Genomic DNA, 21,246 nt, shown 5'->3' on the forward strand with positions numbered 1-21,246 from the left:
ATCTTTGTAACCAGTCATGCATGGCTGAGCTTCTGCTGCTTCTAAGGTTAGTTGAGAACTGCTGTTCTCTGACCAGAGATGCCTTGGACAGGCAGGTGGTGGTCCCCTTGCACATAAAGAACTCCCTAAACTGCTGGAAGGAGCAATTCCATGTTTGTGCGGGCATTTCTTTCTGCTACCCAACCCCATCAGCAACTCTAACAATTGGTGCATCCCTGTTAGGATGGGAAGCCCAACTTGGCACACTCATGGTTTAGGGCAAATAAAAACAGAGACGCCACAAAACCAGTCTCCACATCAACTTGTTGGAGCTCAGGGGAGTCAGGAAAGCCCTGTCCTTCATCAGGTACAAAATAATCAGTCTTGATGAACAAAATGTCCTGCATATTTTATATCAACAAGGAGGAGGAGTAAGATCCCCCTCCTTGAGAGCTGAAGCTATGAAAGCTTTGGAACTGGCGCGTAACCAACCACATCCAGATTTCAGCAGCCTATCTTCCAGGCTTCCGGAACACCACAGCCAATGCCCTCAGCAGACACTTCTGCCACGACTATGAATGGGACCTGGATGCTCAGGTCCCCTGAGAGATATTCCAGAGATGGGGATGGCCAGAGATCAATCTTTTTGCCACCTCCAAGAAAAGGAAGTGCCCTCTCTTCTGTTCGGGGGGTCTGGGTCACCACTTCCTAGGGGATGCCTTCCTTCTACTGTCGAAGAGGAGTCTGTTCTATGCCTTTCCCCCAACACCCCCAATTCTAAGGATGATGAACAAGATCTGGCCAGGTAAGTTATCCTCATAGTACCTACCTGGCCGAGGCAAGCTTTGTACCCTTACCTGCTTCAGCTGTGGCCAACTGCCAGTCAAGCTCCCAACCATCCCTCATCTCGTGCCTCAGGATCCAGGTCACACACTTCCCCCCAACCTGGCAGTTCTACACTCAGAGTCTGACTCCTGGATGGTTCTCAGGATTAAAGGTTTCCTGCTCTAATAGAAGTGCAGCTGGTGTTATTAAACAGTAGAAAAATGTCAACCCGCACTACTTACCTGCAGAAATGGAAGAGATTCATCCGTTGATAAAGTCGTCACTACCTCAGGCCTGAATTAGTTTCCCTTTCCCTCATCTTAGATTCATTGCTGGATCCGAAGACATCCGGGTTATCCATCAGTTATGTCAAGGTACAGCCTTTCATCCCCCAGTCAAAGGATTCTCCATTTTTGCTCACCTGGTGTCTTCCAGAGTTATTAAGGGTCTGGGTAATCTCTTACCCCCACACTAGACATCCCACCCCATCTTGGGACCTCAACCTGATTTTCAACCACCTCACAAGACCTCCATTTGAACCTGTTCCCTACTTCATGTATCTGCGAAGACAGCCTTCCTAGTCGCCATTGTGTCAGCCCATAGGGTCAAGGAGATTAGAGCCTTTATGAGAGATTCCCCCTTTACCATGTTTTTTTGTGATAAGGTCTCTTTACATCCACATCCTAGGTTCCTAACCAAGGTTACATCGGATTTTCATCATAACCAATCTATCCATCTACCAGAATTTTTTCCAAAACCTCACAATTTGGGAATCTTCTTTCCAGACTCTGGACTTTAGAAGGCCCTTGGCCTTCTACCTTGATAGGACTAAGCAGTTTAGGAGATTGCCTATACTCTTCATAGCCTTCACAGACAGATCTAAGAGGGCTTCCATTTCTGCACAAAGACTTTCAAAATGGATAATTTGTAGTATCTACACCTGGTATGACATTGCAGGTCCTCAGAACCCCCAGGTCTGAGAGCGCATTCAACCATATCACAAGCAATAACTACTGCATTTTTGAAGAATGTCCCAGTACCTGAGCTATGTAGATAGCTAGTCTCCAATCTATGTGTTTTCGAAGTGTTCCACCCTGCTCCATGGCCTCAGATCTGATGCAGCACTTGGCTCTGCAGTGCAGTCTTCAGTTCTGGATTCTGTTCTGAAGCTTCTGCCCCTTCATTGGATACTGCTCTGAAGTGGGGCACACATAGGGACACAACTCAAAGAAGAAGGAAATGTTACTCACCCTGAGCAGTAACTGGAGTTCTTTGAGATGTGTATCCCTAGGAGTGCTCCACTCCCCTCTCTCCTTCCCCTCCGCTTCGGTTGTTTCTTAGGGGATGACTGAGTAGAGGAGGAACTGAGGACAGGTTGCCAGAGTACCCCTATATAGATAGGCGCCGACTCTGTGGGTGCTCCGGGGCTGGAGCACCTACAGGGAAAAATTAGTGGGTGCTCAGCATTTGAATGCATCACAAATTCATGCAAAGGAACTTTTAAAATCATGAATATCTATTTACAGCAAAAAACCAAACCAAAGCGGCATAAACAGACACTACTTATTGGTTTCATTTTAGATTTTTTCTAGTTTCAAAAGGGTTGGTTTTGGGGGTTTGGGGTTTTTTTTAATTTTTTTAAGTAGCATCAGGGTTGCCCGGTCTCCCAATACTGGATGTTTTCCTCAAAGCCCCAGTGCCTGGAGTCACATGAAGATCCCAGCTTTCATTGAAAAACAAAGTTTCTAGTCCTCATGGTTGTGGAGGAAAAATGGAAAATGTGAATCCCAATGGCTCAAAAACCAGAATGCAAACAAAAAGAATCCAAAACTTATTTTAAAATGTCATGCTTTTTAAATGCTTGGGGTTGGTAATGGGGAGGGGTTGGGGAAACACTGATGGAAGGAAGGGCCTATACATAATTTGGGATAGTAGTCAGGAAACTAAAGTTGCAGTAATGAGCTATCATAACTGAGGATAGCGTCACAAATATTTAAAGTGTGAGTATACATATTGGAATGCAAATCTGCAGAATTTCAACAAATGTGTATTTTCCAGCGTGTTTTTAGTGTTCACTATCTCTACTTCTGAATTGTGGTGTCCTTTAATAGATGTCGCTCATCAGGCATTCCAGGCTGCAGATTTAGTTTGAGACATGCAAATGCAGCATTTGAATACCGGAAGTCTCTCCTATTAAGGTATTTACTTGTCAATCCAAGAAAAAAAATCCTAAAACACCCAAGATGTGCCTCAATAGATTTAAAAGTCTGGTCTCCATTAACATTACATTTACAAATAGTACATTTAACAAACAGTACATTTAAAATTATCTGGATGAAGAGATTAATTGCACCCTCAGCAAGTTCGCAGGTGACACTAAGCTGGGGGGAGAGATAGAAACGATGGAGGGTAGGGATAGGGTCCAGAGGGACCTAGACAAATTGGAGGATTGGCCCAAAAGAAATCTGATGAGGTTCAACAAGGACAAGTGCAGAGTTCTGCACTTAGGATGAAAGAATCCCATTCACGACTACAGACTAGGGACCGAATAGCTAGGCAGCAGTTCTGCAGAAAAGGACCTAGGGACGAGAAGCTGGATATGAGTCAACAGTGTGCCCTTGTTGCCAAGAAGGCTAACAGCATTTTGGGCTGTATAAGTAGGGGCATTGCCAGCAGATTGAGGGACATAATCGTTACCCTCTATTCGACGTTGGTGAGGCCTCAACTGGAGTACTGTGTCCAGCTCTGGGCCCCACACTACAAGAAGGATGTGGAAAAATTGGAAAGAGTCCAGCGGAGGGCAACAAAAATGATTAGGGGACTGGAACACATGACTTATGAGGAGAGGCTGAGTGAACTGGGATTGTTTAGTCTGCAGAAGAGAAGAATGAGGGGGGATTTGATAACTGCTTTTAACTACCTGAAAGGGGGTTCCAAAGGGGATGGATCTAGACAGTAGACAGACTTCTAGACATACTTCTAACAGTCTCTGCTGATGTGCTGATAACCTGCTACAATACATGCCATTAATTTCTGTAACATGCTTCTAACATCTAATAATAATTTATTAACTCATATGTGGAATCTTGCTACCAAGTATGACGGAAAGTTTTTTCCATGTCGTGAAATACTGACTTGAAACAGCTCTGTTTAAAAAAATTGTCATTATCTTATGAGGAATAGATTTCTCCTTAAGATGTCCATAGAGCTTTCCCAAGAATTTTGGATGTTATATCCCTTTCTCCTGCCCTTTGGATGTGTAGGCTATTTGTAGTGTAAGCTCTTCAGGGCAGAGCCTGTCTCTTCATGTGTGTACATATAGCACATAGCACAGTAGGGCCCTGCTCTCAGTAGATCACCAGGCATTACTGGAATAAACATAACTTGATGAATGCATTTTTCTTTAGTGACAAGTACCTGATAAATGTTGAGTTGATACTTGTAAAGTTTAATATTCTTATCTTGACATTTTGTCATTACAGTAACTTGGGACATTCTTAAATGCAATGAACCTCTTGCACACCATTTTTGCATTTGATGATGTGTTGACAGAAGTGTGTGTATCCGTTGTCTCTGTAGAACAATCTTTCTGTGCTTCCTTAAGTGTTAGCAAGATCAGACCCTATCATGCATATAAGTATGCATCTGAGTGCTTCAATTTATTTCAGTGGCACTACATGTGAGTAGGGTTACACACCTGCCTAAGTGCATAACCCGTTCTGATAGCGTGGCTATCTGTCCGCTTCCAGAGTCTGGAGCACAGCATAGTCGTCAGGTCTGCTACTGTCTCTGATGTAATGCCGCTGCTTCTTTCGCTCCAGCAGTAAGAGAGTCATGCCTTTAGCTCCAGCAGTCCCAGATCCAGTCCCCACAGATGGCCTCAGCAGGGTCTCATTGCAAGTGTTTGCAGGATCAGGGCCTTGGGTGTCCAAGCCATTCACGTTTGCTTGATTAATTCACATGCCAGGGGCACAGAGGGAAGCTCCTTGCATAGACAATCAGCTTCAGCCACTCTGCCTGGCTCTTGGATGCCCACATCATTCCATGCAAATATGCACACGCTCTGCCCCACCCTTCCTCCAGGAACCAGCTTTCTTGTTTAGTAACAATTCTCATTTCCTTCCATGAGTGCAAGGTGCTTTTTTGAGAATGTGTCATCACCACTTCAGAGCTGTCAGTCATGTGGAAGAGATGAGGCATATGACTGGTGTGTGGGTGACGGATGAATAGAACTTCAGACCATCTATGGGAAAAACTGGAGACAGCCTGATACAGTCAAAACACTTATAAATATCCAATATCCATGACTCTTCAGGGATCTTCGCCTTTCCTTGGGACGATAACAAGCCTCATTAGACCCTCTCCAGTAACCTAGATATTGTCCATTGGGGGAGACAGAGGTGAGACTGCCATTGTACTGGGAGACAACTCATTGCTTTTGCATCACATCACTTCATTTCTCTCAGGTAAGTGGAGAAGGAAAGCATTCACTGGGATTTGATGTGACTGTGGGCTACTTGAGAAGGATGATTTAGGGACCGAATGCATCTGCTCTGAGTGATGATGATGATTTATTTGTATTACCGTAGCACCTGGGTCTAACATCAATGGAAGGTTAGAGGGATTGGAGAGTTTCTCTGGGGTTCCCAATCTGGGACTGATTCAACCTCTGTTGCCAAGCCTTGGGCATCTGTGCTTGTTGATTTGTGATTGTTGGTGTAAAATCTTTCTCCCTTCTGGATTTCATCTCCTCTAGTGACCCAGCAGTAGCCTGTTGTGTATGAGATCAGCTGACACAGAACCTGTTTGCAGCTTGAGGGGAAAGGTCAATTAAAGCAGTTAAACATCTTCTGGGAAAGAGATTGATACCATTTCCAAAGCATCCCGAGGGATGTCACTTGGTACAAGAAACAGGGAGGTTCTGGTGGTCATTGTCTTCCATCATGTGCGACTGCCAGTGTGGAATCAGCTTGTGGACTCAGTCCAATTCCTAGCAGGTGGTGCCCACATCACACCTGGCCCTGAAGAGCAGCTTCTTTGGAAGGCTAAGCAATGTACTGTGGTAGTGCCTAGAGAGTGCAACAGAGATCTGGACCCCATTGTGCTAGGTGCTGTACAAACACATAGTGCCTGCCCCAAAGAGCTTATAATCGAAATAGACAAGGCAACAGGTGGTAGGGGAAACAGAGGCACACAAGGGCGGGGAGGTATAGCTCAGTGGTTTGAGCTTTGGCCTGCTAAACCCAGGGTTGTGAGTTCAATCCTTGAGGGAGCTATTTAGGGATCTGGGGCAAAAATTGGGGATTGGTCCTGCTTTGAGCAGGGGGTTGGACTAGATGACCTCCTGAGGTCCCTTCCAACCCTGATATTCTATGATTCTAAGGGGACATGAGTCCCTGAAGAGGGTACAGCAGCTCAGTGTCAGAGGCAAGAATCACACTGGACTTCCCAACTGTCAGTCTAGCACCCTCTCCAAGTCCATCAGTGTCAGTGAATTTACATTAGCAAAGGGTTGAGAGCAGAGTATCCCAAGCAATAGTGCACACATCTTGTAATGTTGTTACTCTAGGGTTATATGGTTACTCTAGGGTCTTCCTGGCACCTGATTAGCTTGTCACTAGTCAGTTGCACTGATTGGCTGGCTTCTGCACTGCAGTGGTTTCAGATATCAAGCTTCCTTAGAACGTGAAATAGCTGGGCTAAGAGAATTCTCAGTGAGTGGCAGCTTGATGGGTTCCATGTCCGCTTCCTTCTGGTTCAGCTCTGGCAGGATGAATTGTTCTACCTACTTCAGCTCTTGCAAAATTGATGTGTTCTGCCCCTGATGCCAAGGTTTTTCAGGACATCAGAGGTCTACAAGGGGTTGTTGCATAATTATTTCGACTTTCACTTCTGAAATTTCACTTCAACAGTTCCAGTCGGTCTATTTTTTTGAAGCAAAATATTTTTAAAATGATTGCCTTACTGTGATTGCACAATAAATGCCATAGAATCCAGATGCATCAAATAAATGAGTTAAATAGTAACTGCACTGTTCAGGCATGATACTATAAAAAACACTGGAAATCTGTTTAACCCAAATGGGCATATGCTCATGTGAGTTAACTGAATGGCCCGGCAAGACTGAATTTCATTTGCTGCTGCTGTTGTCTGCAAAACTACTAGCCATAGTTAAAAATCACTGCATGTTGTAAGTATGTTGCCACTTTATTTGCACCAGTAAATGCCCAGAAGTTAACTTTATCTGACTACAATACCGCCCAAAATGGAGTTTTGCACTGACCCTTTATAATTTGAAGTTCCTTGTTATACAAAGTAAAGTGAATCTAGATTGATATTACCCAATTTCAAAAGAACACTACGCTACTCTTACTAAATGGTGCCAAACTGTTTACTAATCAAGCCATTCACAAAGGAGATGCTAAATGATCGGGAAAAGGTTATTTGAGAAACTGATCTATCCTCACAACTATTGCCGATAGACAGGAACTCTAATTTTCTTCTGATGTAGGGCCAAGTTTTGGTCTTGGTTTTATCAATTTAAACACGGACGGTGCATGAAATGCCAGCTGGGGTTGGCTAGCCCCCAACCCTGCCCCTTCCACCTGAGGCCCTGCCCTTTCCGCGCCTTCCCCACATCAGAGCCCAACCCACCATAGCCACCAGCCCCCCATCCCTCCCGGCTAGCGCCTCCAGGCCCAGAGTGCAGGGCAGATGGGCAGTGCAGCCCCAGAGCACCGAGAGGCCGGGCGGTGCAGCCCCACACCGAACCAGGGCCACTGCACAGGGATGGAGCCATGCAGAGTGGGAAGCAGGAGAAGAGGGGCCTGAAGGCAGAGCATGGGCAGGGCCATGCCTGGCTGTTTGGGGAGGCACAACTTCCGCCAGCCTATGATTCCCCCACCCATGAGTTTAAACAGGGGTAACTCTATTGAAATGAATAATTATTCCAAATGTATTCTGGTGTAACTGAGTGGAATTTGGCCTGAGGACTTTAGGAAGATGTGGCTAGGAGAGGAATTTGTGTAAAATGTTGTATCTGAAACATAAACACTAAATATCCTGTGCACGGGATAGAAAGAGATTTAAACTGGAAACCCCACCACTTTGCCAAAATCTCCAGTTTAAACTGTATATGCTGGTGTGAAAAGTTGTCCCTTAGACTAAATCTGGTCAGTGAGCTTCAAAACTCACAGTAAAGTCACTGAATCATGTTCTAATCTGTCACACCAATGTAAATCCATGGTAACTCAGTTGACTTCAGTAGCATTACTGGATTCATACTAGTGTAAATGAGATTAAAATAGTCCGAATGTTATCAAATGATGTTCACTGCTACTTTGTAAATAAATTCCAAGTAAAATTTTGAAGAGACAAGGCAAAGTGTTATTAAGTGGAGCTGGTCAAAGTATTCAGAGCAAACAGCTTGGTTAGATTTTCCCCTTCTCTTTTCATATTGACCATGAACAGATCATGACTTTTTTCTTATTTGAAACTGTTTTTGTACAAACACCTATGGGTTGCTATAACCAGTTTCATAACAAGTTCCTTTGAGTATTCAATCAGAATTCACTGTTTGAGCTGTGTGGGTTGTTCGCAAAGTTGCATAGTTTAGTTTCTGGTCTTTGCCAGGAGACCCTAATCATTATAAGCAAGGGCAGGGGAGTGGGGCAAGTGTAAAGAGATTGATAAATTGGTAGAAACTGCTCTGGAGAAGATCTGTTGGTTGGACCAACACAGGGATAATAAATCCCTCTAGGATTTATTATATCATAGACTTTAAGACCAGAAGGGACCATCATGATCATCTAGTCTGACCTCCTGCACATCGCAGGCCAAGAACCTCACCCACCCACTCCTGTAATGGACCCCTAACCTCTAGCTGAGTTGCTGAAGACCTCACATAATGGTTTGAAGACTTCCACTTACAGAGAATTCACCATTTGCACTAGTTTAAACCTGCAAATGACCTGTCCCCCATGCTGCAGAGGAAGGCAAAAAAACCCCAGGGTAGTGACTACGGCCCCCAACCGAGATTAGAGCCCCAGCATGCGAGGCACTTTACAAACACATGGTACGAGACAGTCCCTGCCCTGGAGATTTTAATATAAACAGAGTTCCTTTTCTGGCCCTGTCTTATCTGTTGTTCTCAAACTGTAAGACATTTGGGGAGACAAACAAAATTTTGACCACAAGACTGTGGAGATAACATTTTAAGTTCCTATTTAAGGCGTTTCTCACTCCAGCAAAGCTTGTTGATTTTATTAGAGATACTTACCTTTCTCTGCCTGGGATGTGAGTTTCAAGAGGGGATTATTTAAATATGTTCTTGCTTTGTCATAAACTATGTGGGGTTTTTGTCAAGAAACAGTCTCTCTGATCTGGGACATTACTAAAGTTGCAATCCCATTGCAATATATTGACTATAGAAGATCTGTGCAATAGCCACTGATAGATACAAAGATTTGTTCAGCTGTCTTTATGGATGGCAAAATGTACCATTTAATTGGTTTGGAAATCCAAGAATCTACCCAGGAGCCAACTTTGGTGCAGATCAATATCTTTCAGTCTTAGCCCCCACTTGAAAGAAAGCCTCCAACTATTTCCAGTGCTGACCAGTAGAATCTGGCCTTGCCGGGCTCCTTTCTTAGCTTGCTGTAACAGCAGAAGCTGCTTAAACCCAGAGACTAGAACAGGGACTGAGATCCTGGTGATCTAGGTATTATTCCCAAATTTGAATGGCCTTTGGCAATCACTGCACCTTTCTGTGCCTCTATTTCCTTCTCTGTGAAATGGAATGATGATGGTGCTCACCTCCTTTGTGAAGTGCACTGAGCACTCTAGCTGCAAAGTGCGAGGGAAGAGCTAGGTGTTGATTAGTAGCAATCTGGTAGTGTTGACTAATTGCTGTTCTTGGGCAGATGTTTGCTTTTCTTCATATCCTTTAAAAAGCTGTCTAAATGAGACATCTCAGTATTGCACCAGAAGGTCACCCCTCTCATCCTAGGGCTGGGATTTTTAGATTAGTTATGGATTACGTCTCTTTATCCATGGTATCTTTGTGTCATGAGAGATGAAGAGGTTTTGCTTTATTGACCAAATATTTTATCTACTATATTTGGTATGCCAGGTCATAGCTGATAGATAGATTTCAGGAAAGGGCACAATCAAACAGCTAAAATCTCTTGGCAGTTAATTTTTATCATGATGTGCAGAAAAAGGGCTATTCCTATCCTTGTCAGAGAATTTTTTCAGATGGAAGCTATACACTAGGCTCCAGATTTTTCAAGTGCTCAGAACTCAGGGGCACCAGAACTGGGGGACCAGGGGGCCATGGCCCCATGACTTTTTAAAGTACGAGGGCTATGCCCTCCCACTTTGTACTGGCCAGGAGGGAGAGAGTGGAGAGGAGGAAGCAGGGGGCGGGGTCCTGGGGGAAGAGGCGGTGCAGGGGTGGGGCTTTGAGGGAAGAGGTGGCAGGGGGCAGGGCCCTGGAGGAAGAGGCAGTGCGAGGGCAGGGCCTTGGGGGAAGGGACAGCGCAAGGGTGGGGCCTCATTTCAGGCACCAGTGCCCCCCCACACACACTTTTAGGGAGCTTCCATTGCCCCTGTCAGAACTCACCATTGGATTGGATTTTGAGAGCTCACCAAAATAAAGAGGCCAGGTTTTCGAAAGCATCCAACATCTCCCTTGTTTTCTTTTGTGCTAGCCAGCAGCATGGAGAGTGGAAACAAAGCGGAAATACATTGGGTATATACAGCTCTTTCTTGTCAATCCTTTACCATGGTTATGGCAATGCTCTTACCTGGGTACATGCAGCTAAAGCGAAAACATCCAGCCCTAGTGAGAAGGCAGACATGACCTTAACAGCAAGCAAAGAGGCAAGTGCCCATGGCTTAAGTACCTAAGTAAGTCTCAGAAATGGCATTTAGATGTCATACAAACCCAGAAGGGGAGTCCTATCCTCAGCGAAGCTCTGAAGAAGTCAGTGGTGAATCATAGAATATCAGGGTTGGAAGGGACCTCAGGAGGTCATCTAGTCCAACCCCCTGCTCAAAGCAGGACCAATCCCCAACTAAATCATCCCAGCCAGGGCTTTGTCAAGCCTGACCTTGAAAACCTCTAAGGAAGGAGATTCCACCACCTCCCTAGATAACCCATTCCAGTGCTTTACCACCCTCCTAGTGAAAAAGTTTTTCCTAACATCCAACCTAAATCTTCCCCACTGCAACTTGAGACCATTACTCCTTGTTCTGTCATCTGGTACCACTGAGAACAGTCTGGATCCATCCTCTTTGGAACCCCCTTTCAGGTAGTTGAAAGCAGCTATCAAATCCCCCCCTCATTCTTCTCTTCTGCAGACTAAACAATCCCAGTTCACTCAGCCTCTCCTCATAAGTCCTGTGCTCCAGCCCCCTAACAATTTTTGTTGCCCTCTGCTGGACTCTTTCCAATTTTTCCACATCCTTCTTGTAGTGTGGGGCCCAAAACTGGACACAGTACCCCAGATGAGGCCTCACCAATGTCGAATAGAGGGGAATGATCTGCTGGCAATGCCCCTACTTATACAACCCAAAATGCCGTTAGCCTATGGTGCTACTTTTCCTTCTACCAGCTGAGGATCTGGCCCAGAGACTGTGAAATCCAATCATTCTTTTTTCCCCTCCCCTCTGTGCAGGGCTCACTGGCTTGCCGACAATGTGCGTAGGGAAGTGCACTCGGATTCTGGGCCCATGCCTCATTGCCTTGGGTGTGCTTTCCATTGCTGCCAACGTGCTCCTCCTCTTTCCCAGCTGGATGTGGAGCTATCTGAAGGAGGGCCACATCACCAAACAGGCTATGCAAGTGCCAGGAGTCTGGGGAGGAGGCATAATTGTAAGTGGTGTGACTTCTTTGCCCTCCTTTCCCTTTTCCCCAGCATGTGTGCACTGTCTTGGACAGAACATTCACCACGGGAGTCACAGGACCAAGGCACAATGTGTCCAGTGGGTAGGGCATGATACCACTGGCCTGCTGCGTGACTTTGGGCAAGTTCATTCCCCACTCTGTGCCTCAGTTTCCCCATCTGAGAAGTGGGGATGTTGGTAAGCTGGGGCACAGTTGGGCTCCATGCTACAACCCCTGGCTGACATTCTATGGGCTGTGTTAGACAGCAGGGCAGACTGGATGATCAGGGTGACCCCTTACAGCCTTATGAAAGGCTTCTGGATGTCATTATGTCCCCTTTTTCCTCAGGGGAGGGATAGCTCAGTGGTTTGAGCATTGGCCTGCTAAACCCATGGTTGTGAGTTCAATCCTTGAGGGGGCCATTTGGGATCTGGGGCAAAAATTGGGGATTGGTCCTGCTTTGAGCAGAAGGTTGGACTAGATGACCTCCTGAGGTCCCTTCCAACCCTGATATTCTATGATTCTATAGGGCTTTGTATGCTGGTGGCTGACACTAACATACTTCTCATACCTATATACTGTATAGGCCCTGACCTGAAGTCAGCTGAAAGACTCACATCAGCTTTAACAGGCTTTGGATCAAGTCCTAAGGGTAACAGAAAAGAAAATCACATATTTACAAACTTCTTGGAACAGTTAACAGATTAAACTAATTAGTCCTTTCCTCCATAACGTCCTCAGTTGGTATAATGACCATTAGCAAGAATCACTTCTATGTCACATGGGCAACACATGAACCGCCAGCTGCGGGAGGCTAGCTCTCAGCCCCGTCCCTTCTCCCCCAGACACCACCCCTTCCGCCCCCTCTGCCAGAGCCCAGAACCCCACCACCACAGCCACCCACCCGGCCACAGCCCCCCTAGGCCTGGAGCGCCAGGAGGGAGGGCAGGCAGTGCCACCGCAGGCCCCCCCCAGCCCTGGAGCGCCAGGAGGGAGGGCAGGCAGTGCCACCGCAGGCCCCCCCCAGCCCTGGAGCGCCAGGAGGGCGGGTGGTGCAGCCCCGGCCCCTGGAGCCGGGCTGCAGAGCAGAAGCAGGGAGCCTGGGGGCAGAGCATGGGTGAGGCCATGCCTGGCTGTTTGGGGAGGCACAGCCTCCCCCAGGCTATGGTACCCGCCGCCCATGCCATGTCGTCATGTTGCCCATCTGCTTGGTGCTAGTAACTTCTGTATTTGCTAATCCAAACTTCTCCATGCTGCTCTCCAGGGAGGCCATTTTGGAGCCTCGCCAGGTTCACGGTGACACATCAGGCCACTGAGTGAAATGATCGTTATCTTCCAAGAAAGCTGCTCCAGTATGGCAATGCTTTGCTCTGCACCTCGGCAGTGCAATCAGGCGCCCTGGCAAGGACTGGGATGGAGTGGGGTAGCCAACAATAGTCTAATAGCATATTTGATGAATTCTGGGATGCTTTTAAATTAACTTTTCTTATTGTTTGCCTAGCTCGGCTCCCCGCTGGCTACTGGTATGTTATGCTAGTGTCAGTATAACTAACAAAGTCTCCTGCACGATTGTTTGCAATGGCTCCTTGGCTGGTTTTAAACAGTAATAATACCATTTTGCTGCTCGAGGAAAATCAGTTCCTGTGGCCTCATTGACGTCTTTGGCAAAATTCCCATAGACTTCAGTGAGTCCAGTATTCTACCCCGTATCGCCACTTTAAAGGCATGTGTTATGTTCATAACTGAAGCACATAGACATTAAGTGATTTGTCTTTGTCGAAGCCCTGGTAATAGAACTCAGGTGTCTGTAGTCCCAGTTCTATTTCACTGGGAATTCATCTTCCATTTTGCATACCCCGATTTGTTATGGTTTATTTTTATTACTGTAGCTCCTACGAGCCCTAGTTACAGCCCAGGACTTAGTCGCAGGGCTCTGTACAAACACACAATAAAGAGATGGTGGTGGATAACAGATTCTAAATGCTGGTCCTTCTGACATTTCTAACTTTCCATATGCAGCAAAATGTTTTCTCTAAAAGAAAAGCACACGCTCATAAGCAGCCACCTAGATGTTGCAGACAGATATTAGATTGACATGGTACAGCCTATTGCCAGGGTTCTAACTTTAGCCTTAATCACACAAGGAGCACAGCACAAGCCAGAACCTCCATGAATGACTTCGGTGGTGCTCTGCATAGGCATGAGGATCCGTCCACAGGTCTTGTTGCAGGATTTGGGATCTTTAAGACTGGGATGAAGGGTAGTTCATAACTGCTCCATGCTGAATAAGGGAAAGAACTAACTGCCAGCTCTTGGTGCCAGCAGACTGGATCGTCCCATTCATCCTGAATCATTTCCTGCTCTCTCAGGTTCTTCTGGCTGCAACTCAGATCACGGCTGTTGGGTGGCGCTGTGGCCGTTCCTCCGACTGCAGAACTTGCCGGAATGTAAGACAGAGATTCCTTTGACTTGTGGAAAATGTTCTTATTTTAGCTGCAGAACCAGACTCCAGACCCACAGTTCTGGAGTTAACAGGCCACACCTCTCTGTCACTGGGCCACCAGATTTAATGGTGCTGTGTTAGCGTAGCCCCAGAAGGGAACGAGACTTTTTGCAGACAAGTAGAAAGAAAACTTCCTTGGCTTATGTTCCAAACAGGCCACTGTTTAGATAGGGAGTGAGACAGCCCAACGAGCTGCAATTATGTGGCAAAGAGAGGAAGGGTGATCCAGTGATTAAAGCACTAGCCTGGAACTCGGGAGACCTCGGTTCAGGTGCTTGCTCCACCCTGGACTCCCTGTAGGGTTGCCAGGTGTCCGGTTTTTGACCGGCTCTGGTCAACACCACTGACTGGGCTGTTAAAAGTCCCGTCAGCGGAGCAGCAGGGCTAAGGCGGGCTCCCTGCTTGCCATGGCTCCATACGGCTGCCGGAAGCAGCGTCATGTTCCACCTCTGGCTCTTACGCATAGGGGCACCCAGGGGGAGCCGCATGTTGCACCCTCCCCAACTGCCACCTCCGCAGCTCCCACTGGCTGGGAACCACAGCCAATGGGATCTAAGGGGGTGGTGCCTGCGGATGGGGCAGCATGCAGAGCCGCCTGGTCGCACCTTTGCCTAGGAGCTGGAGAGGGGACATGACACTACTTCCGGGAGCTGCTTGCGGTAAATGTCACCCAGATCTTGCACCCCGACCCCCTCCCATGCCCCAACCCCTTACCCCAGCCCTAATTCCCCCTCCCACCCTCTGAACCCTTCGTTCCCAGCCCAGAGCACCCTCCTACACCCCAAACCCCTCATCTCTGGCCCCACACCAGAACCCGCACCACCAGCCAGAGCCCTCCCCCTCACATACTTGAGCCTCCTGCCCCAGCCAGAGCCCCCTCCCACACCCTGAACCCCTCATTTCTGGCCCACCCTGGAACCTGCACCTCCAGCTCAGAGACTGTACCCTCTCCCACACACCAACCCCCTGTCTCAGCCTGGAGCCCCCTCCCATACTGTGAACCCCTCAGCTGCACCCCACAGCCCTCTCCTGCACCCCAAAATCCTCATCCCTGGCTCAACCCCAGAGCCTGCACGCCCAGCCAGAGTCCTCACCCCCTCCTGCACCCCAACCCCCTGAGCCAGCCCAGTGAAAATGAGTGAGTGAGTGGGGGCGGGGAGAGTGAGTGACAGAGGGAATGGGGATGGAGTGAGCGGGGGGCAAGGCCTCAGAGAAGGGGTGGGGCAGAGGCAGGGCATTGGAGGAGGGGTGGGGCAGGGCAAGAGTGTTTGGTTTTGTGCGAGTAGAAAGTTGGCAAGCCTAACTCTCTGTTAGGCCCATCAAGGGAAATTTGGGGCCCCATACACCATGTTTGCTGGGGCGTCACCCCCTCCCATTTCCAATCAGGTACAGGCATTTTTGGGGGTCCCCTTTGCCCTGCTCTTGGCAGCCCTGCTCCTTGTATGAGCTTGGGTAAGTCGCTAAATCGGTGAGCTAAGCCCCCATTTTGCAAATCCTCCTTTATCCGCATCTCCGCACCCACCCGCAGGTTTAGGGTGCTGGGTCTCTAATGGTAAAAAGGATACAGCCCTTTCTTCAATGCAGATCTGAATGATATTGTCACAAGAGCTTGCGTGATAACAGGACCCTAGTTATCACTCACTGCTCTGTCCCCACCGGCTGTTCTGTTAGGCAGGACAAAAAAAAATAAAAATAAAAAATCCCATGCTGGAGCTTGCAGTTTGCCTCTAGCCTGCAGAAGCAAGGAACCTGCCTTTCTTGGCATTGCAATCCTGATGGGAGTTTCTGATCCTTAGGCCTTTTAAAGGGACATACCTGACAATGGCAGGGAAATAGCCAGCGTACCTGCCCTAATGGAGCTGGAAGGGTAATCTCCCCTAGCCCTTTCCCAGGATATCTCATGCAAATGCAGCTTTCCGGAAGAGTATAAAGCAGCATATGCTCCCATCACAGTAATCTTGTACACTAAGGCCACGCTTTCAAAAGGAGCCACTGACTTTGGGCACCACCTGGGCCTGATGTTCAGCGGTGCTTAGGGCCTGCAGCTCTCATGGCCTCCAGCTGGAGTCACGCATGCTCAGCACTTCTGCAAATCAGGTCCACTTTTGCAAATGGCCTCAATGCCTCATGGCTGAGTGTGGATGAGCAAGTTGAAGTGGAGGAGGAGAACCACAACAGCAGCCTTGCCTCCTGCCAGCACTTTGTGTTGGATCATGCCATGGGACTGATTTGATTACTTTCTGAGTGACTTCCTGTGCACATATGCCCAATAACGTGTTGGGAGGGGGTTAAGTGCACAGGGTCTTCTGCCTTGTGTATTCTCTTCCAGCACGCAGCAAGCGGCCGATCTGATCTGTCCGTGTTTTGAAGTCATGGCACGTAGCTGTAACTGGTGGTGCAAGTTGCAGGGCGGGGGGGGATCAGGACTCATGTTGCAGTTGTAAAGAAGCTCTGGCTAGGAGCCGAGACAGTTCTCATCTGCAGTGACTCCTTTGGTTAAAGTCATACAGGAGCTGCAAGGGTTTCCCAGCTTCTTCCAGCAGTTGTAATTGCAGCATCTGAGGCCATTAGAGTTCATTTCACGCCCTTGGCAGTTTTTTGTTGCTCCAGTCTCTGCTAAGGGTAGGTCCAGCCATGCGGGACTCCTGACATTTGAGGAGAGAAGCATGATCACCTGGAATTACAAGTTTGTTTCTGTGTCTTTTACCCACAGATGTTCCTTTCCATTGTATTGTCGGGGCTGGCGTTGCTGGGATCTACTGCTTGCTTTATCCTTTCGGGTGTGGGCTTGACAAATGGACCCCTCTGTCTATACAACCAGACTGAAGTCCCGCAGTGGGATTACCCTTTCATAAACATGGAAAACCAGGCCTTCCACACCAGGTAGAAGGAGCTTGTGTGATGTCCAGGCAGAAGTAGGGCTAAAATACTCACAAAGCTTCATCTCTTCCCTTAATCCAACAATCTGAGGAAGAACGTTAAATGATTCAGCATTCAACAGACTTGGTAACATTGAGAACGAAGTTCTCCTCCTGCTGAGGAGCATTAAACCAGCATTACAGCAAGCTGGCTTGCCAGGAAACAGGGAGTGGAGCAGTCCAGGATGAATGGCCACTAAAGATGACCTTAAAATGGGGGACTAGTGGGGGCTTATTTCCTCTTATGGCTTTATAATACATAGACAGGTCTGAAAGGTGATTTTAAGGGTGGGGGTTTTTACCTGCTTGTTTTTTCCATTAGATCAGGTCCAGTCTAGCTGGGATGGCTCTGCAGTGCCTGGAGAAACTGAAATTATTACATTAACAAGAGCCATGTGCTCAAGCTGAGCAGATGTCAGTGTAGGGCATCTTTAGCATTCCATGCTTTTGCTATTTAACTTTAATGGCTACTGAATATTTTGGGGGAAGGAAGTGTTTGTTGATGTTTTATAATTCAGACCTGATAGCTCACAATACACATATCTGAGACCCCTATGAGGTCCTTCAGAAAAGTCAAGGAAGGTCTGATCAGATTCATGTTATTTTTAAAATTACAAAAGTAGCAGGCTGCCTTTATCCATCACAATGAAGCAAAAAGGGAACACATGCCCCCCTCCACACACACACTTTTTACACAATCAACTGCATGTCATCTCTTCAGATGTCTTTGTCCTATCACTGTCTCATCAGAGTCTCTCTTTAAGGGCTCAGAATTATTTGTATGACCAATCTCTCTGGAATTCAGTCTGCATTGAGCCCCCGAATGTTGTAGCCTGGAATATTTACTTCTTCTCTGTTCTGCTGGTCATCAGCGTGGTCGAAATGGTCCTGGCTTCTCTTCAGATCATCAATGGCTTCTTTGGATGCCTCTGTGGCTTATGTGAAGGCAAATAGGTAATTTCAATTCCTAATAACTCTGTCACTGCTTTTCCTCATCTTTCCTGTGTGAATGGTGCCACCAAGAATTTCAGGCAAAAACTCCTGCAGGCTTTCCTGCATGATCTGAGTGCATCATCTTTTTGCTGAGACTTTGCCCAGGTGTGATGCACAATAAGGGTTTGATTCTGCACAGAGTGGGAGTGGAATTATGTATCAGTGCAAGGTAAAATGTGGTGGACAGGGCAGAAAGCGGAGGACAGTGTGAGAGCACGGCTGGCTGACCCCAAGTTACCCCTTCTACTGGATTGGAGTAAAGGGTTAGGAGTCTATCTATAGAGCAGCTGTGTGAGAGGCAGCCGTGGGTTGAAGTGTAGTGTTCAAAGCAGATGATGTGTAGCGTAGGGTGACCAGGTGTCCCAATTTTATAGGGACAGTCCTGATTTTTGGGTCTTTCTTATATAGGCTCCTATTACTCCCCGGCCTGATTTTTCACACTTGCTGTCTGGTCACCAAGGGTAGCGTCTTGACTGAGATACATCTTGTAGTGCACTATACTACACTGGATCAACTGATATTCTCACTGCAGGCCCACAGTGATGGTACAGTGTAATGGGGCTCTGGAATGCTCAGATGTAGCCAGTGCTCAGACAGGGCTGAGGCATGCTCCCCTAGCAGCCCTTTATTCCCACACGGTTAGGTCAATCCCAGCATTAGGAACCCAGTAGCAGAAAAAGAAATCTCCCTGAATATTCCTTCTAGGCAGGGTTTATTTCAGCTAGTGACAAATGCTAGTGGAGACAGGCAAGAATGTGATGATGGATTCAGCCAGTAGAATGAATCAGGCCTCGTCTTGATGAGGATTTTAGGTAGGCTTGGAAGGATTCAATTTTTTAATCAGTAAATGTCAATTTCACCATACACACCCGCATGCACCCCCCCCCCGCACATACACACACACCCTGCTGTGCCTCCACACACCGAGCAATAAAAAACATTCCTCTCACTCATAACTGAAATTTACAGACAGGCAAAATAAGAACAATGCTGCTTGAAAACGTATTAGTTTGATTTAAGAATATTTATTTTGTATATTTGGATGTGATAGAGACAATTTGTTTTAACAGTTTTGAATGTCACCGTTTACTGTCATTAAATAATTATGATTGATAATTTCCCACAGCTATGAACATTTAAATAAATAAAAATTGGTGAAAAAATTTAAACTGCCCATAATTTTGCATAACTCTGAAAGTTAAAATAGATACAAATCAGAAAAAATGCTTTAAAATAAATATTGATCTCATCCATCAAACTTATTTTAAAAAATTCTGCCACATTTAATTTTAGCATGTGCTGAACTGATCAAGCTAAAACTGGCGGGGGAACCCTACATTATTATTTGACTTCCTAGAAGTGTTAACTGTGGCTAATTTGAAAAAAAAAAAAAAAAAAAAAAAAACCTACTTAACACCAATTGAGTGAAGCTAGCTCTGCAAACCCACCATGTTTCCCAGTCACACCCAGTCCTTACCAGGCAAGAGAGGGAAAGCAGAACAAAAATCCAGTGGTAGTAAAGCCTTGTCTAAACTGAAGATTTTCAAGCAATCAGTCAATCTTCTAATGTTGCCCTGTGGCTGCTCGACTGATGTTAGCGCTGGTGGGAGGGCTAGGATGTACTGGCTGCTGCCATTTCCACTGCTGTGCCATCGGGGGCTGCTCTGAGCACATCTGGGAAGCTGTGGGAAACAGATAATTTAGAGATGGACTATCCTTGCTTTCCTCCCACTACAGGTGAGGCTAAAGTGCTATCCTCTAAGCTGATCTGCTGTTTGATTTTGTTGCAGGTTCAGTGCACATCAGACTCCTGTGTTGCCTGGATTTTGCTGTGCAGAGTAGAGGTGGCATTTACAAAGGGGTGATCATCCCAGAGCTTTGAGCCTTTACATCAGCTACACCTGTGCAAATATTAAACCGATCGTGGTCTCCTGGGTAGCCATATTACTCATCACTACAAGGACATTTAATACACACTAGAATCACTGCCACCATCTTATACCTGGGTGGCAGCTAGAGGTGGATATCAGACTTATGCTTGTGTGATGGAGCTTCAATGTAGTTTCTGTATGAACACGTTGTACTGAATTGATGGGGCCATTATATGAATACCCTTTGATTTCTACAGGCACAAACCCCGGAGGAAGCGGAAATAATCTGTGCTAGCTGTTTACCTTTGTCTGGGAAGGGTGGGATTTCCCTTAGCACCAGATTCAGGAAATGTACAGACCCTTTGTCAAGGGAAGAACACTGTGCAAGTCTGGAAAGAAGCCAAGACCTAGGGCACTAGACATGACAGATTCTGCACATGCAAGGGATTGCTTTGAAGAACAAATGAATCCTGTGTCATCTGATCTGGGTTTTCCCACCCTGTGGTTTCATCTGTGCTGAGGCAATGCCTCTAACTAGTGGCTTGAAACTGGCCTGTCTGAGGGCTGCTGATTAACAGAGAGACTATGGATGGACTATGTGACCCTTGAGCTTACATTTTTCTTAATGACAAAGAGATGGAAGGGGGCATCACTTGGGACCAATAACCTTTTTGACCTTTATTCATCATAACAAAGCAAAATAGCCATGAGCCCCATTTTTTCCTGTTTACACAACCCATATGACTGTAGCCTATGTAGCGATATTTATAGTGACATTAGTCCAAAACGTGGTTTATTTTTTATTTTATTTAATTTATTAATCTAATAAATCTGAATTTAGACATACTGAGTTGGAGCCTTCTGGATGCTGCCATTGGGTTTGATCATTATTTGGCATCTCTGAAGAGAGAGAAACCAATTCCTGGACTCTGGGTCAGGACCAGTGTTCTCTCTAATTTTTTCCATCCATGTGTGGAATAAATTGTTAGTGCACTAAGGTAATATGCGGATGTATGCCACCAACAGAAACAAAACACCTAGATATAATATATATTTTAAAAAGATATTATAGGGATAATTACTCCAGCCAGGACAGATTAGGCATTTTAGAACTCACTACTCAAAGAATTAAAATTAAGTGTAAGAGAGAAATAATTATGAAATGTGTAGACCAGTTAAACAAAAATACTCTTTGAAAGACTAAAATTACCGAGAATATATGTGCATTGCAGGAAGTACCAAGTAGTAACAACAATAATACAAGTATGT

At 46.4% G+C, this 21,246-nt stretch overlaps 1 protein-coding gene across 1 annotated transcript; it reads left to right on the top strand.

Annotated features, from left to right (window-relative positions):
• The first annotated feature begins 4,997 nt into the window (after nt 1–4,997).
• On the top strand, nt 4,998–20,763 carry TM4SF19 (transmembrane 4 L six family member 19). Its single transcript, XM_077826512.1, has 6 exons — nt 4,998–5,270; nt 11,484–11,680; nt 14,062–14,139; nt 16,909–17,078; nt 17,878–18,067; nt 19,897–20,763. The coding sequence occupies exons 2-5, from the start codon at nt 11,504–11,506 to the stop codon at nt 18,065–18,067; spliced, it is 615 nt and encodes a 204-aa protein (XP_077682638.1). The 5' UTR covers nt 4,998–5,270; nt 11,484–11,503; the 3' UTR covers nt 19,897–20,763.
• Nucleotides 20,764–21,246: the final 483 nt, after the last annotated feature.

Source organism: Eretmochelys imbricata, chromosome 9, assembly GCF_965152235.1.
Source record: "Eretmochelys imbricata isolate rEreImb1 chromosome 9, rEreImb1.hap1, whole genome shotgun sequence".
NCBI classification, from domain to species: domain Eukaryota; kingdom Metazoa; phylum Chordata; order Testudines; family Cheloniidae; genus Eretmochelys; species Eretmochelys imbricata.

Coding starts and splice junctions, on each gene's coding strand:
- TM4SF19 (XM_077826512.1), top strand. CDS start 11,504: ATGTGCGTAGGGAAGTGCACTCGGATTCTGGGCCCATGCCTCATTGCC. Junction 14,140..16,908: donor ACTGCAGAACTTGCCGGAAT/GTAAGACAGAGA, acceptor TTTTACCCACAG/ATGTTCCTTTCCATTGTATT. Junction 17,079..17,877: donor AACCAGGCCTTCCACACCAG/GTAGAAGGAGCT, acceptor TCTCTCTTTAAG/GGCTCAGAATTATTTGTATG.